Source organism: Bos indicus, chromosome 23 (genome assembly GCF_029378745.1).
Source record: "Bos indicus isolate NIAB-ARS_2022 breed Sahiwal x Tharparkar chromosome 23, NIAB-ARS_B.indTharparkar_mat_pri_1.0, whole genome shotgun sequence".
In the NCBI taxonomy this organism is placed as follows: domain Eukaryota; kingdom Metazoa; phylum Chordata; class Mammalia; order Artiodactyla; family Bovidae; genus Bos; species Bos indicus.
In genome coordinates, this window is record NC_091782.1 from 19,835,904 (window position 1) to 19,851,666 (window position 15,763).

The window sequence follows — 15,763 nt, forward strand, 5'->3', positions numbered from 1 at the left end:
GGGTAAATAGAAGGCATACAATTTTTCTTATCCATTGTTAAAACATGCCCAGGGAATCCAAGCGCTTGTCACTGACATTGTTTTACAGCAATATAAAGCATGTAATTGCCCTGGATACTACCTTAGCTGGTGAGGCCAACCATAGCCTGTAACTACAGGCTGAAAAATATAGCTCTTCATACCATAAGTCAACACAAAAGCAGTAAGAATTAGTTTTGCCCACAAAGATAACTGGACAGTTTGGTACAAAAACTAAGTAAATTATTTAATTATAAACTAGCTTTTATTGAAGAAAATAATATCAGTAGAAGTAAAATCCAGAAGGAAGCTTAGGGAAATCTACCCATATTCAAAGGTGGAAACAAAGAAACGGGGGACTGAAGCTGTCTCCCAAAGTCAGCTATGAAGGCAGAGCTGGACATCCTTTCCAGGACTACCTCACTGCACAGCGCTGCTGCAGACATGTCCACTGATGTGGACAATTCAGACAAACTTTTAAAGGACATAAGAATAGACTACTCCAATATTATACACACGGCAATGGTTCTTCTGTTACTCTAACAAGGGAAGCATGTACTATACCTCCATTCTTTCTTGTTTAACTTCATCAATTTCATCATCTTCAAACATTGCCAACAGTTCTCCTGTTTGGTCAATAGAGTTGAGAAAGTCTTGAGCGATTTTTTGTCTTTTGTTTACATTATTGCTGCCACTCAATTTGTCTTCATGAAGATAAAGGAAGGAAAAACAAAATATTCTTAAATAGGTTTACATCAGTCCTAACCATTGTTAAGTATGGAATACTGCATGTAAAATTCAAAACTGGAATTCTCTCAAAATAATCTTCAAAAGGAGAACCCTTGTATCCAAAATAAAGCATAATGTCTTACAGAATTGAATCACCTACTTATGTCATGAATAAGATTAAGTGAATAAAACCAAATAATCAATTACTACAGTAAGTATTTATAGACTGATTAAAATTTCTTACCAAAAAAAAAAAAAAAAGAAGGGCTATCAGATTTGGAAAAAGAATCCTGCTATGGCAAGCCCAATTGAGAAAATAAAAACAAAGACATAAATAAAGGCATTAAGATTGCAACTTGAAATTAAAAGAAGAAAATACTAGGTACATTACTATGACAATATATGTAAAATCTATGGGATGAGATTTTACTCTTTTTCTCATAAGATATAAAACTATCACTCTTACTTAAAAGCAAAACAAAACTCTAAGAAAAGTTACTGCAAAAAGTCAGGAAGGAATGTAACATACAATACATAATTAGTACAGTTTATTACACAAAAGTATCAGTGTGACTTAGTAAGAACTGGATTATTTTTTAATGTGACAAATTACATACTCACATACCAAATAAAGACAACCCTAACATTTTAGAGTGAGAATAAAAACTGTCATTCCCTGTTCCAATACAACTTTGTTATCATCCACCTCATTTGTGTTGCTACTGTCAAATATACTACATATCTGTATGCTACAGACTCAGCAGTACAATTATATATATTAATACAATTACTAACACAGTTATATTTTCTTTTATATTTACCTACATAATTACATTTATAGATACCCTCTGGGAGGTGTGTGGGTGTGTGTGTGTATGCATGTGGATTTAATTTCTACTTGTTTCTATTAATATAATTTCTATTTCTTAATTGGTATTCTCTATTTTGTGAGACACTGTAACCATACTTTTGTTATATTTACTATGGTTTCTTTAAGTTTTTTGAACGTATTTATCAGTTCAGTTCAGTTCAGTCACTCAGTCATGTCTGACTCTTTGTGACCCCATGGACTGCAGCATGCCAGGCTTCCCTGTCCATCACGAACTCTCAGAGCTTACTCAAACTCATGTCCATCGAGTTGGTGATGCCATCCAACCATCTCATCCTCTGTTGTCCCCTTCTTCTCCTGCCTTCAATCTTTCCCAGCATCAGGGTCTTTTCCAATAAGTCAGTTCTTTGCATCAGGTGGCCAAAGTATTGGAGTTTTTTATACTCCAAAATATTTAATGTATTTATAACAGCTATTTAAAGTTTTCATCTGTGAAGCCCAACATCTGGCCCTCCTCAAAGGTACTTTGTCTTATCTGCTTATTCTTGTCCTTTTTATGGATCATATATATCTGTTTTTTTGCATGTCTAGTATTTTGTTGTTATTGATGAAAATGGATATTTTAGGAAATATACTAGAGCAACTGTAGATAATTCCCTTTCCTTCCTGGGGCTTGTTGTCATCATTCGCTTGTTTTTTTTTGTTTGTTTGTTTGGTTAGTGACTTGGCTGGACTAGTTCAAATAAGTCTCTTTCCCTCTCAGTGTGTAGCCTTCGATGTTGCTCTTCAGACAGCACAGCCTTGAGCGTGTGAAGAGCTTACTCCACCACCAGGAATGATTGTGGTTTTTAAGTCAGGTTCTCTTTTGCTGTCACTTTTCTCTCCATTAAGTTTCTGGCTGGTCTGACTCTATTTGTATCATACACAGCTGTTAGCTTCCACTAATTGCTGGCTCAGAGTTCTGCTGTTTGAATAATACTATTGAGCACAAATTGCTCCACGGACTGATCTAAATAATTTGGGTCACTCTGCAGAGTCAAGGTTGACCAGCCTGTAAGTTTTGCTCTGACCCCAGGAGGGGGGTCTTCTTAGCTATTGCTCTTCTTAGCTACTGCTTTCTTTTGTTAAAACTTTAAGCTGGTGCACTGTTTTCTGTGTTGTTATTAGTATTAGAGTAACCAGCTTCCTCTTAATGGCTCACCACCAGGGTCTCCATTGTTTTAAAACACTCTTAGTCAAGAACTTCCAAATGCTCTTTTCCAAAGAGTCAGTCCCTGCAGGAAGAGCTGTAGAGCTCTCTGCTATTAAGGCTCTCTCTTACTGGCTGAATCTTTGTACTTCTGTACTAGAGCTGGAGTTGGGAAGAGCAATCAGTAGTCCAAGAAAGCCTGTCCTGGATCTAAGAGGGGGGACCTCATTAGAGATGGCAGACTCCTGTCTTCAAGGCTTGTCTCTTCTGGTGTGAAGCTTTATTCCCTGTGAGCAAGTCAAGATGTGGAGAAGGCAATGGAACCCCCCTCCAGTATTCTTGCCTGGAAAATCCCATGGACAGAGGAGCCTAGTAGGCTGCAGTCCCTGGGGTCACTGTGAGTTGGGCACAACTGAGCGGCTTCGTTTTCATTTTTCACTTTCATGCACTGGAGAAGGAAATGGCAACCCACTCCAGTGTTCTTGCCTGGAGAATCCCAGGGATGGCGGAGCCTGGTGGGCTGCCATCTATGGGTTTGCACAGAGTCGGACACGACTGAAGAGACTTAGCAGCAGCAGCAAGTCAAGATGGGGCAACCTGAGAGCTTGCCTATTACTAGAGGATGAGTGACAGTCACAGTCCTTTTAGCTGTGCTTGCCTAGCTCTGAAGTTCTACAACACAGAGCTGAAGAAGATGAGAGATGCTGACCTCCTGCCCTTCCTGGGTGAAACTGTCACCCTAGATTAGCGGGTAGAGAAGCAGGTGTCCAGTGTTCTTGGACACATTTACCCAGAGTGAAGCTTGTATCATTTTGAGCTGGGGCACTCTGAGCTGGAAGGGAGGAGACAGGTGATGAGAGCAGACTGTGGCTCAAATGCAACAGGTTCTCACTGTTTTTAGTGAGATTTAGTAGACTGTCTGAATATGTTTTTCCATTTGCTCTCTGCCCTTAAGAATAGTTTCTAGAGATTTTAAACTATTATTTTTCTTAATGCTCATGAATTAAATGTGTTTCTCTGGGCAAAGAGTCTACCACAGTCCTCACACAGCCATTCCAGAAGACCCACTTCAGTATTAAATGTATTTTACCTGAGTATTTTATTTTATAAATTGTATGAACTACAGTACACCCTTGAAGAACACAAGTTTGAAACACGTGTATCCACTTAAACCTGGATTTTTTTTTTTTTTTTTCACTAAATGCATACTACATGACTCTACGTGGTTGGAGAATATGGGGACACAGAACAGTGTATATGAGGGCCAATTGTAAAGTTTTTGGCAAATTTAACTGTACAGACAGCTAGCACCTCTAACCTCCATGTTGCTCAAGGGTCAACTGTATTTTAGAAGTTTATATAAGGCACACAAAATTAGAAAATTTAAATGATAAAGTGGAGAGGTTTGAGATAAACTAAGGAGGAGAGGGCATCAAACTGACACATGACAGTGTGAGTGAAACTGAGTACTAGTCTGAGCTGCCCGGGGCTCAAAGCATCCTAACAGCCACCACTGATGCAGTGGCAGCAGTGTATCCGCTGCCCTTCATATGTCATAGTGAACTGCAAAGGCCAGTAATATAATTTCTGACTTTCAAATGAGAAAAGTGACCCTCAATGATGCTTCCAGAAAGAAAGCAGAGAACCGGGATTAATAGGAATTTAGGTCTGTTTGCTCCAAGTCTTTGTTTTTTATGCTCTCCATAAATGAAAGCATTTAAATTCATTTGGAGAACTATTTTGCAGGAGTTAAATTGTATGAGAACTGTAGGAATATGAAATAGACAATACTGATTAAATGTTTGATCAGTATTTTTTTTTTTGACACAGCTATTACTCTTGCGGATCTGTTGAGGATCAATGAAAGTAACTGGTTCTCTTTCAAAGTCAGTTAACTCTTTAGTTGGTTCTGAGCAATTTTCTGGAATTGTCCTTAGTACAGTAGAGTTTGTTTAGCTACTTTATCACTAGCAAAGGATACCACTATACAGTGACCATATTCAATAGAAAGTAGATGTGTTATTTCTAAAAACACAAACATTTATTTTGATTAGTAATATTATTTAGTAATTATCTGTTTTCAGCTTATCAGTATTTGATTTTTGCAACATAAATATTTTTTCTAAATATCCTAAAATAGGGAATTAAGTTGGAAAATCAGCTAAGGAAAAATTCCCACTTTGTGTCAGATTTTTTGTTAAGATTTCAAACAGCCCAGAAATAATACATTAAAATGATGTGACTTTACATTATAAAATATATCAGATACTTTCTATAATAAATTAACAAAAAACCATACGTGTCAATTTCAAAGATATAATAGTTCAGGCTCCCTATATTCACAACAGAAAAATTATGTTTTCTAAAATCAATTATGTTTTAAGTTGGCACAATTTTCTCAGTTTCATGATATTCTGATGTAAAGCAGGTTATTTTATTAAAAGAAGAATTAAAATAACAGATTACTCTGAAGTCACACAATTGGAAAATCACAAGATTTAAGTACCAATTATATAAATATTTGGACAGTTACTAAACTACATATTTAATAGAAGGACATATATTGAACTCTGATGGGAGTTATCTACCTTGATTCTATATAAATGTGTCATCAGCATACAGGAGTCACATAAGTTTTAGTTTAGTGCTTTAAGTTACCTTCCAGAAGATCATCCTCGTCAATGCCTTTGACAATCTTTGATTTGTAGTCTCGGAAAAACATGTATTTTAGCAGTCTTCTAAGTTTTTTCTATTAAAAATATGAAATAAGTAAAGAAGAAACCTTACACATACATTCATTTTAATGATTAAAAACTACTATGATAACTAAATCCCCTTCATGGGTCACAGCCTTGTCGTAGTGAAAGGGCTTGTGTAACTCCAAGAAGCCATGCCATGTAGGGCCATACAAGATGTAGAGGTCATGGTGGAGAATTCTGACAAAACGCAGTCCACTGGAGGAGGGAACAGCCAACCCATCTCTTGGCAGTATTCTTGCCAAGAGAACCCCATGAACAGTATGAAAAGGCAAAAAGATCTGACACCGGGAGATCAGCCTCCCAGGTCAGAAGGTATCCAATATGCTACTGGGGAAGAATGAAGGGCAATTACTAATAGTTTCAGAAAGAATGAAGCAGCTGGGTCAAAGTGGAAATGATGTTCAGTTGTGGATGTGTCTGGGGGCAAAAGTAAAATCCGATGCTGTAAAGAAAAGGTCAGGGGAGCATGGCGTGCTGCAAGTCAATGGGGTTGCAAAGAGTCAGACACAACTTAGTGAATAAACAGCAGCAACAAGAAGAGTGATAACTAAACAGAATAAACTTGTACCCCAGGACCACTGGAGAAATACAGCAATTCTCAGCATAGTACTATGAATACAAAACTTAGTCATCAAATTAAAGATAAAGGCTAAAACACAAGCATTTTTAAAAGCACATTTGAAAGTATTCAGATACTCCAGAATCACAATTAATTTTGTTTTTTTCTGGGTTTTTTTTTTTTTGGGGTTAAATTCCTTCTGAAGATTGCAATAAATATCACACTCTCCACACTAAGCTGACAATACTGTCTTTGCGGAATTTTGTACACCTTCAAGACCAAATTTCATTTTTTAAAATGATTTATAAACACCTATACAAAAGTTTGCAACAACTGTTTTAAGAAGTCAAGCACTTTCCTTTTTTATTTTTTTTAATTCCCTGAGAATCTTTTATTTAGAAGAGTTGGTTTATGTTTTATATTTCTGGAAAACATCCTGTAATCTGAGAAACGTTATTTTTTATGAAACTCAAAGCTGATGAATGATAGCTGAGGCTTTTTTAGGTTTATTAGAAGACTACAATACCGCTTAACTTTAAAAGTAACTGATGTGTGTGCTCAGTCGTGTCTGACTATTTGCGACCCCATGGACTGCAGCCTGCCAGGCTCCTCTATCCATGGGATTTTCCAGGCAAGAATACAGAATTGGTTGCCAGTTGTATGCTTACACTTAGAGTAGATGATTACTGGTTTCTGGTCTTCAGGTTTAAGATTCCTAATGACAGCTGAAACATATTTTACAAAGCTCTTTTACATGCATTTGATATTTTTGATAGCCCTGAGATACAGACAAACATTATCATCTTTTTTCATATATAGGGAAACTGAGGTTCAAGATAGTCTCACAATTAGAGCCAAGCAGGGCCAGAAGGAACACATAACCTTTGAACCTCAGTCTCCTTATTTACAAGGTAAGTAAAGTACTTACCTTAGAGGAACATTGTGAGAAATAAATCAGAAAATGAGCGAAGCTGTCTAGTGCAGTATGTAAAATACAGTGGGCAGTCAACAACTTCTACTTGAATATAAACCGGAATTATTAAGAGGAAAAAACATATACTTGCATCCAGGTCTTTGCTATCCCTCCTTTCTCTTTGTTCTGATTCCATTCAGTACTTTAGATTTGATTTTGTCTTATATTACAGTTGTGTAAACTACTTTAAATTCTGTTTGGAACATGTCAGCATATAAATAAAATTATTATTTTGAGGAGAAAGATGAGAACACTGGCAACTATCCTATTACAGCTATGTTCCTGGTTGCTTAAAAGATTCTGATTAAGAGTCCTCTGGCCAGTAGAAGGGCTTTGACAATCGGTGTATGTTCCTGAAGGGTCCATAGGATTTAAAACATTGACTCCTCCAAGAGGCAGGAAAAAGTGTCAACGCAGACTACTTTTTGTGCTGGCCTGTTTACCTCTGTTGATGAAAAAGAAAAAACGACTGGAGGTATTCTGCTAACTCCAGTTACCCAGCTGTCTCGGTCCCTGCTTCTCCAAGGGCACATTCAGGCTCCTTCCTCTCAGCACCATTTGCTGTATGGTGCCTACTTCTCCTTTGTCTTCCTAGTGAAGTCACTAGCTCCTGAATAGCCTTACTCTTCACTATCTTGCTAAAACCTTCCTTCGTATTCACTTCGAGAGCCATCACACTAATCATGATTTGCCTTGATTACTAAGCCTGAACCCTGGTTGCTGCTGCTGCTGCCAAGTCGCTTCAGTCATGTCCGACTCTGTGCGACCCCAAAGACGGCAGCCCACCAGGCTAGCCCGTCCCTGGGATTCTCCAGGCAAGAACACCAGAGTGGGTTGCCATTTCCTTCTCCAATGCATGGAAGTGAAAAGTGAAAGTGAAGTCGCTCAGTCGTCTCTGACTCTTCACGACCCCATGGACTGCAGCCCACCAGGCTCCTCCGTCCATGGGATTTTCCAGGCAAGAGTACTGGAGTGGGGTGCCATTGCCTTCTCCGGCACCCTGGCTAGTTCCATTCTAATATAACTGCATGAGTTTCAACCTAGGCAGAAAACCTCCATTCCACCACATTCTACAGACTCTCCATCTAACCACACAACCTTAAAATAATCAAAAGGCTCAAAATGCTTCTTCACTCAATGATACAGATTTCTTAAACCAGATTATAGCTTCTTGATAGTAAAGACATTTCTTTTCTCTTTATAGTCCTCATAGCACGTAAGAGTCAATGAACTAAAAATTCATAAAATTTCATGGTAGACTGGTGGAGGTGCAGTTTGTATATCCCACGGCATAAAGAAGAGAAAATCCTTCATCCAAGTTTAGTCAATCTTCAATCAATCAGAAGGAAAGGTTTTTATGAATACAAAGTAATGGGTATCAGAAAGCTATGTTCACAGGATATCCTGAGGGTCAGATGGGATGCCTTCTGATAAAAACTTGAGCCACAAACATACAAAAATGGTGAAAGAAAAACAGGTAAGTGTAATTAAAAGACCAGGGGAAAAGAATAGAGAAATGAAAGCTGGAGCATTAGGAACTAAGCCCTGGGTGCTCATCTGGGTTAGCAGCTACCATAACATGCTCTGGTTACTCAGCTCGTTTCTCCACATATAACAATCTTTTAGATGAAAACTACTAAAAACACACAGAAAGTCACAAAATGTTTTCAACTAGCTACTCATGGAAGATAGTTATGACAAAATTATATGCTTAAATAGTTTAATATCAGAGTTCAAAGATAGATTTCTAGCAAATAAAAAAAACTCTAAGTAATAGAGTGTATATTTTGTGCTATTGCAATATTCATCTTGATTGATTTGCCTTTTCCTATTAACCAGTGTCACAGAAAAACTTTGTATTTCAAGAGAAAAACTACTCTATGAACGTCTACAATCCTGTATAAAATTAGAAAAATAAATATGCCATTTAGTTATATCCCAGTTACCAGAACAAAGTACCCAGTCAAGATCTAGTGAATTTTATGTAGCAATGAAAATGTCTAAATAGATATGTTAAGGATAAGTGAGAATTAGTTGTCAGCAGTTTTACATAAGTGCCCTTGTCCATGTAAAAATAAAAATAAAAAAAATCAATTCTGTTGTAGTAAACCACTTTGTTGTGCAAACTATGAGGACCCAAACATGAGTTCAACACTTATGATTCCAATATGAAAGCCATATAACAAGGGTAGCTTCCTTACATAAGTGTAATTAAACACAAAGTATGGCATTTCAATACAGTGAAATTCTTTTACATTACCTTATCCTTGCGCATCAGAAACAGAAGATCTTCAGCAGAGATTACTCTTGCTCCCCGAAGCTGAGAAACTTCAGCAGCTTGCTGTAACTAACAACAAAGGAAATTTTTCTTAATAATCTAAATTAAATATACTACAGTCACGGTGTCTCAAGAGAGATAAATACACTAAGAGTTAAAAATCTTTGGGGATAACCCAGCAATCACATTACTGCTTTAAAAAGCAAAATGTCTTATGTTTAATGGTATAAAAAAATGCAATTAACTTATATGCCCACCTGTAACTGATACAATAAACAGAAATCCTTGATTTCTTTCATGCAAAAGAAAAATCAAGTGCAGCTTCCAGAAATGCATTAATGCACCTGAAAATAATTTTATGAAATTTTATCCTTATATCCATGTGAGCAATGGTTTTGCTCAGTATCACTGGTTGAATAACTATATTATTAATCTGAGTTCCCATGCTGGTATGATTTGAAATAGGCCCATTCAGAACTTTAAAAGATCAACAAAAACAGTAGCTGTTTCTAATATCCAAAGGAAAAAAAAATAGTTTTAGTTTTGGCAAGTCTTCAGTGGGCAAAGGATTCAGTCCATAAATCATAATACTGGACTGCATTAATTTCTTTCCACACTAATCACATACACACAAAAAGTTAACTGTATCTGGAATGCACAACACAAAACATACTGCATGAAAAGTTAGATTCCCCTTGAAATGTTCATCTGGGCCCTTCTATCTACAAAGTTGAGAGTTTTCTGGAATTCAGAAGTCCCAGAAACACAATCTTACTTGAAAATGACCTGGAAAATAAAAGAATGTGAAAAATGATAGTTCTATTTTTTTGGCACAGGCAAAACCAGTTTCTTATTTTGATTAGTTAGAAGGAATATAAAATACATCCAGCTGAAAAAAATAAAGATGCTGGAGAAAACAGTACAAAAATGTGCCTGTAAGTTCTTCCAAATTTGATCAATGGTGATTGCAGCAAACCAACTCTATCCAATATTATAAAAATATTTACATACAAAAGCTGTTCCTGAATGCATCCTTCTTTGAAAGGAATAAATCTAACACATATTCCTAAGAACTAATCTTTTAAAAGTGACACACTGTTATCTTAACAATTACAAAGAAATCAAATAGTGCATTTGTACTAAAGAAATTCTGGATGTTCAAGCAATTTTGCTAAGTAAGCTTCAAACCTCGTCTAAATACACAGACTATGAAACAGACTATAAACTCCCTATGTGTCAGCCTTACCGCTGAATTTCCTGGATACTGGTGGTTGGTATATAAACATAATTCACCTAAATATAGAAATTTAAATTTAACTGTGAACCATTTAAAAAGAAATCTTGGGGGAGAGGTTTTTAAAAAGATGATATATCTGCCCAGAAAGAAACTAAGTTTTCAGTAGGAAAAACGTGAACATATTTTTCTAAAAATTGGAAGAATGTCAGGGAAATACGTGTGCATGTGTTTTTTCCAAAGAAAAACATTTCTGTCACAGCATAAAACACACACAATCAATGTGGAGCAGAATATTGACTCAGTATCCACTTGTCTGGACACATACAGAGAACTAGAAGGCCACACCATCAGGTAACGTTTTTATTTTCTCAGACGAAGGATGGTATTGATTTGAAAACTTGAAAATATGACACAGATATAAGTAATTTTTTCTCATGTTGAGGAAAGATCATGATAAGTATACATCCCTAAGTAGTCTTCCCAATAAATCAACTGTTTATCAACCCTACATATAAATAATCTGTATTTATAACACTCTCCAAAATGTTAGTTTACAAACACACTCAACTAGGGAAAATGAAAATGGAAAATAAAGACTTGGAAGAGTCAGCCATTTAAACACCCTTTCAATACCAGTACACAACTATCATGGGATCTGGAATTTATGTCTCAGTTATGTTGTCATAATTAGCAGGAAAACTTTATCTTTAGGTTTTGTCTATCTTATTTACTGATTTCCCTCACCTAACCTGTACCCTCACTAGCACTGGCTCTGCTGGGCACCTAACCTAGTACCCTCACTAGCACTGGTTCTTCTGGTCACCTAACCTAGTATCCTTACTAGCCCTGGCTCTGCTGGGCACCTAACCTAGTATCCTCACTAGCACTGGCAATGCTGGGCACCTAAACTAGTATCCTCACTAGCACTGGCTCTGCTGGGTACCTAAACTAGTATCCTCACTAGCACTGGCTCTGCTGGGCACCTAAACTAGTATCCTCACTAGCACTGACTCTGCTGGGCACCTAACCTAGTATCCTCACTAGCACTGGCTCTGCTGGGCACCTAACCTAGTACCCTCACTAGCACTGGTTCTTCTGGTCACCTAACCTAGTATCCTTACTAGCCCTGGCTCTGCTGGGCACCTAACCTAGTATCCTCACTAGCACTGGCAATGCTGGTCACCTAACCTAGTATCCTCACTAGCACTGGCTCTGCTGGTCATCTAAACTAGTATCCTCACTAGCACTGGCTCTGCTGGGTACCTAAACTAGTATCCTCACTAGCACTGGCAATGCTGGTCACCTAACCTAGTACCCTCACTAGCACTGGTTCTGCTGGGCACCTAAACTAGTATCCTTACTAGCACTGGCAATGCTGGTCACCTAACCTAGTATCCTCACTAGCACTGGCAATGCTGGTCACCTAACCTAGTATCCTCACTAGCACTGGCTCTGCTGGACACCTAACCTAGTATTCTCACTAGCACTGGCTCTGCTGGTCACCTAAACTAGTATCCTCACTAGCACTGGCTCTGCTGGGCACCTAAACTAGTACCCTCACTAGCACTGGCAATGCAGGTCACCTAACCTAGTACCCTCACTAGCACTGGCTCTGCTGGGCACCTAAACGAGTACCCTCACTAGCACTGGCTCTACTGGTCACCTAACCTAGTACCCTCACTAGACTGGCTCTGCTGGTCACCTAACCTAGTACCCTCACTAGCACTGGCTCTGTTGGTCACCTAACCTAGTACCCTCACTGGCACTGGCAATGCTGGTCACCTAACCTAGTATCCTCACTAGCACTGGCTCTGCTGGACACCTAACCTAGTATTCTCACTAGCACTGGCTCTGCTGGTCACCTAAACTAGTATCCTCACTTGCACTGGCTCTGCTGGGTACCTAAACTAGTATCCTCACTTGCACTGGCTCTGCTGGGCACCTAAACTAGTATCCTCACTAGCACTGGCTCTGCTGGGCACCTAAACTAGTACCCTCACTAGCACTGGCAATGCAGGTCACCTAACCTAGTACCCTCACTAGCACTGGCTCTGCTAGGCACCTAAACTAGTACCCTCACTAGCACTGGCTCTACTGGTCACCTAACCTAGTACCCTCACTAGACTGGCTCTGCTGGTCACCTAACCTAGTACCCTCACTAGCACTGGCTCTGTTGGTCACCTAACCTAGTACCCTCACTGGCACTGGCTCTGCTGGGCACCTAACCTAGTACCCTCACTAGCACTGGCTCTGCTGGTCACCTAACCTAGTACCCTCACTAGACTGGCTCTGCTGGTCACCTAACCTAGTACCCTCACTGGCACTGGCTCTGCTGGGCACCTAACCTAGCACCTTCACTAGCACTTGCACTGCTGGAGCTCCACAAGAAGCCTTGAACCTCATGAAGTGAGTCCTCCAGATGAAAGTTATCACTGTTAGTGCAACAAGCCCAGCTGACCCCGACATGTCCCATGCTCCAAAACAACCTCGGCCACAGTCTCACCTCCTTTTCTCTGCCGACTAAGGAGGGCAAGCTTGTTAACTAATGACAGTGTTTGCACTCAAGTGTGTACTGCCCATTGGCTAACTTCAAGAAATTTTACGAGAGAGTAAAGCTCCTCTTCGACAACACAGGCTTAAAAAGCAAGTCAGCAGGAGGCTGGTTCAGTTCCACCGGACACTGAGCTCAGGATCAAGTGCATTCAGTGTGAAAACAATACTAGAAACAGGAAACCAAATCACAAAATATTTCTAATACCTTCAGTGTCAAAAAAAAAAAAAAAAAAAGCTGATTCTATATGGTAAGAATCCCTTAATTTTTTTCCTTGAAAATAAATGGAAGTTGTACTTCATCATTCACTGTGGCAAGTCAAATATTTCTGGCAGTATTGAAAATGACATGATAGTCCATTTTATGATTTTTTATTACAATGGAAGTAGCATACATTTAACTGCATTATAAAATATATAAGAATTGACAGAACATGGGAATATTTTAAGACCAATAACTAGTTGAATGAGTATACAGAATAAACTTTCTTAACTATACAGATAAAGGGATGGTGACAGGAACCTTACAGAGATTTACTTGTAACTCAGTAAAATATTTTGCTAAAAGATATTATTCTGCAATAGCAACTCATTTAAAGCATTGATTTTTTTCCTGATAAATATTATTTCCATTCTTTCAGTTCAGTTCAGTCACTCAGTTGTGTCCAACTCTTGGCAACCCCATGAATCACACCACGCCAGGCCTCCCTGTCCATCACCAACTCCCAGAGTTCACTCAAACTCATGTCCATCGAGTTGGTGATACCATCCAACCATCTCATCCTCTATCGTCCCCTTCTCCTCCTGCCCCTAATCCCTCCCAGCATCAGGGTCTTTTCCAATGAGTCAACTCTTCACATGAGGTGGCCAAAGTACTGGAGTTTCAGCCTCAGCATCAGTCCTAGCAATGAACACCCAGGAGTGATCTCCTTTAGGATGGACTGGTTGGATCTCCTTGCAGTCCAAGGGACTCTCAAGAGTCTTCTCCAACACCACAGTTCAAAAGCATCAGTTCTTCAGCGCTCAGCCTTCTTCACAGTCCAACTCTCACATCCATACATGACTACAGGAAAAACCATAGCCTTGACTAGACGGACCTTTGTTGACAAAGTAATATCTCTGCTTTTCAATATGCTATCTAGGTTGGTCATAACTTTCTTTCCAAGGAGTAAGCGTCTTTTAATTTCATGGCTGCAGTCACCATCTGCAGTGATTTTGGAGCCCAAAAAAATAAAGTCTGACACTGTTTCCACTGTTTCCCCATCTATTTCCCATTCTATTCTTTAGTGTAAACTAAAAATACTATATTTAACTGTTTAAAAGAAAAATATTTCCCCTAGCATATTAACACTTATCATGTTTGCATTTTAAATATTTTGCAATAGTTTATTTATAGGCTGAGGATAAAGTTTAAACTTTATATGACATCTTAAATGCCTCATCTTTGATCCCACAAATAAATCTCTTCTCAACTTCTCATTGCCATCAATGATGCTAACATTGGAAGATTCTTTCTCACTCTCTTTTATTTTCACTAACTTCCATTGATTTTATTGTTTTAATTGGCTTGGGGTCTTGAATTTGCTGTCTGCTTCCACAGTATTCATTTGAACCTAGGCCTCTGGGGTTTTTGCTTTGTTGTTATCAAGTCATGTTCAACTCTTTGCGACCCCACGGAATGTAGCCTTACAGGGTCCTCTGTCCATAGGATTTCCCAAGCAAGAAGACTGGAGTACATTGCCATTTCCTTCTCCAGGGGATCTTCCTGACCCATGTCTCCTGTGCTGCAGGCAAATTCTTTACCGTGAGCCACCAGGAAAACCCTGGAGTTTTTGCTTATTGCTTTCTAAACTTCAATGTCTCCAAATGGTGATGTATCTTAGATTAAGTGTTAACATGATCTTCCTCAAATATAATGCCCACAACTTGTGTTCCGGGATCTGTGATAATCCACTGTTATCTGACTTCAATGTGGTTTATAAAGATCAACTCACAGATATTCCCTATACTTCATTCTTATTAAATTTGTTTTTCTGTCGTATTTTTCTACATTTATTCTCCGGTAAGTTCCATTCTGTGTTTATGCCTTTGTGCACTTATGACAGTTCATTTTATGTGTCACCCTAACTGGGCTACCGCGTGTCCAGACGTTTGGGCAAACATTCTGAGTGTGACTGTGAGGGTATTTCTGGATGAGATTAATATCTGAATTCCTAGGCTAAGGAAAGCAGATTGCCACTCCTCTCCACCAGCCCCTGCTAATGTTAGTGAGCCTCAACCAATCAGCTGAAGAGGGATCTCCTTCTGCTTAACTGCCTTAAATGGGGACTTAGATCTTTTCTAGCCTTTGGACTTGGACTAAAATATCTCCTATTTCTCAGGCTTTTGGACTTGAACTGCAGTCTGCCTCCCCTGGGTCTCTGGCTTGCCAACAATGGAAATTGGGATTCTTAGCCTCCACAGTCATGTGAGCCAATTCCTTATAATAAATCTATGTACACACACATACACACACGTGTACACACACACATACATGTAACCTATTGGTTCTGTTTTTTCTGGAGAATCCTAGTATAATACTATACTCAAGTTATAAGAAATTCTTGATTATTTATGGGATACAATTTCATTGTTTTTGTTTT

At 38.6% G+C, this 15,763-nt stretch overlaps 1 protein-coding gene across 6 annotated transcripts in view; it reads right to left on the reverse strand.

Moving 5' to 3' along the window:
• Positions 1 to 15,763, reverse strand: part of SUPT3H (SPT3 homolog, SAGA and STAGA complex component) — a 431,789-nt gene that overhangs the window by 153,967 nt on the left and 262,059 nt on the right. For all 6 annotated transcript variants that reach the window (XR_011563264.1, XM_070777448.1, XM_070777449.1 and 3 more), the window contains 3 exons: positions 9,317 to 9,403; positions 5,424 to 5,514; positions 583 to 722 (listed from right to left, as the gene is read on the reverse strand). Coding sequence is in view for 5 of the 6 variants with exons in the window: in XM_070777448.1 (XP_070633549.1) it covers positions 583 to 722; positions 5,424 to 5,514; positions 9,317 to 9,403 (318 nt within the window). In the remaining variant the exon portion in view is untranslated. The remainder of the gene's footprint in view (positions 1 to 582; positions 723 to 5,423; positions 5,515 to 9,316; positions 9,404 to 15,763) is intronic.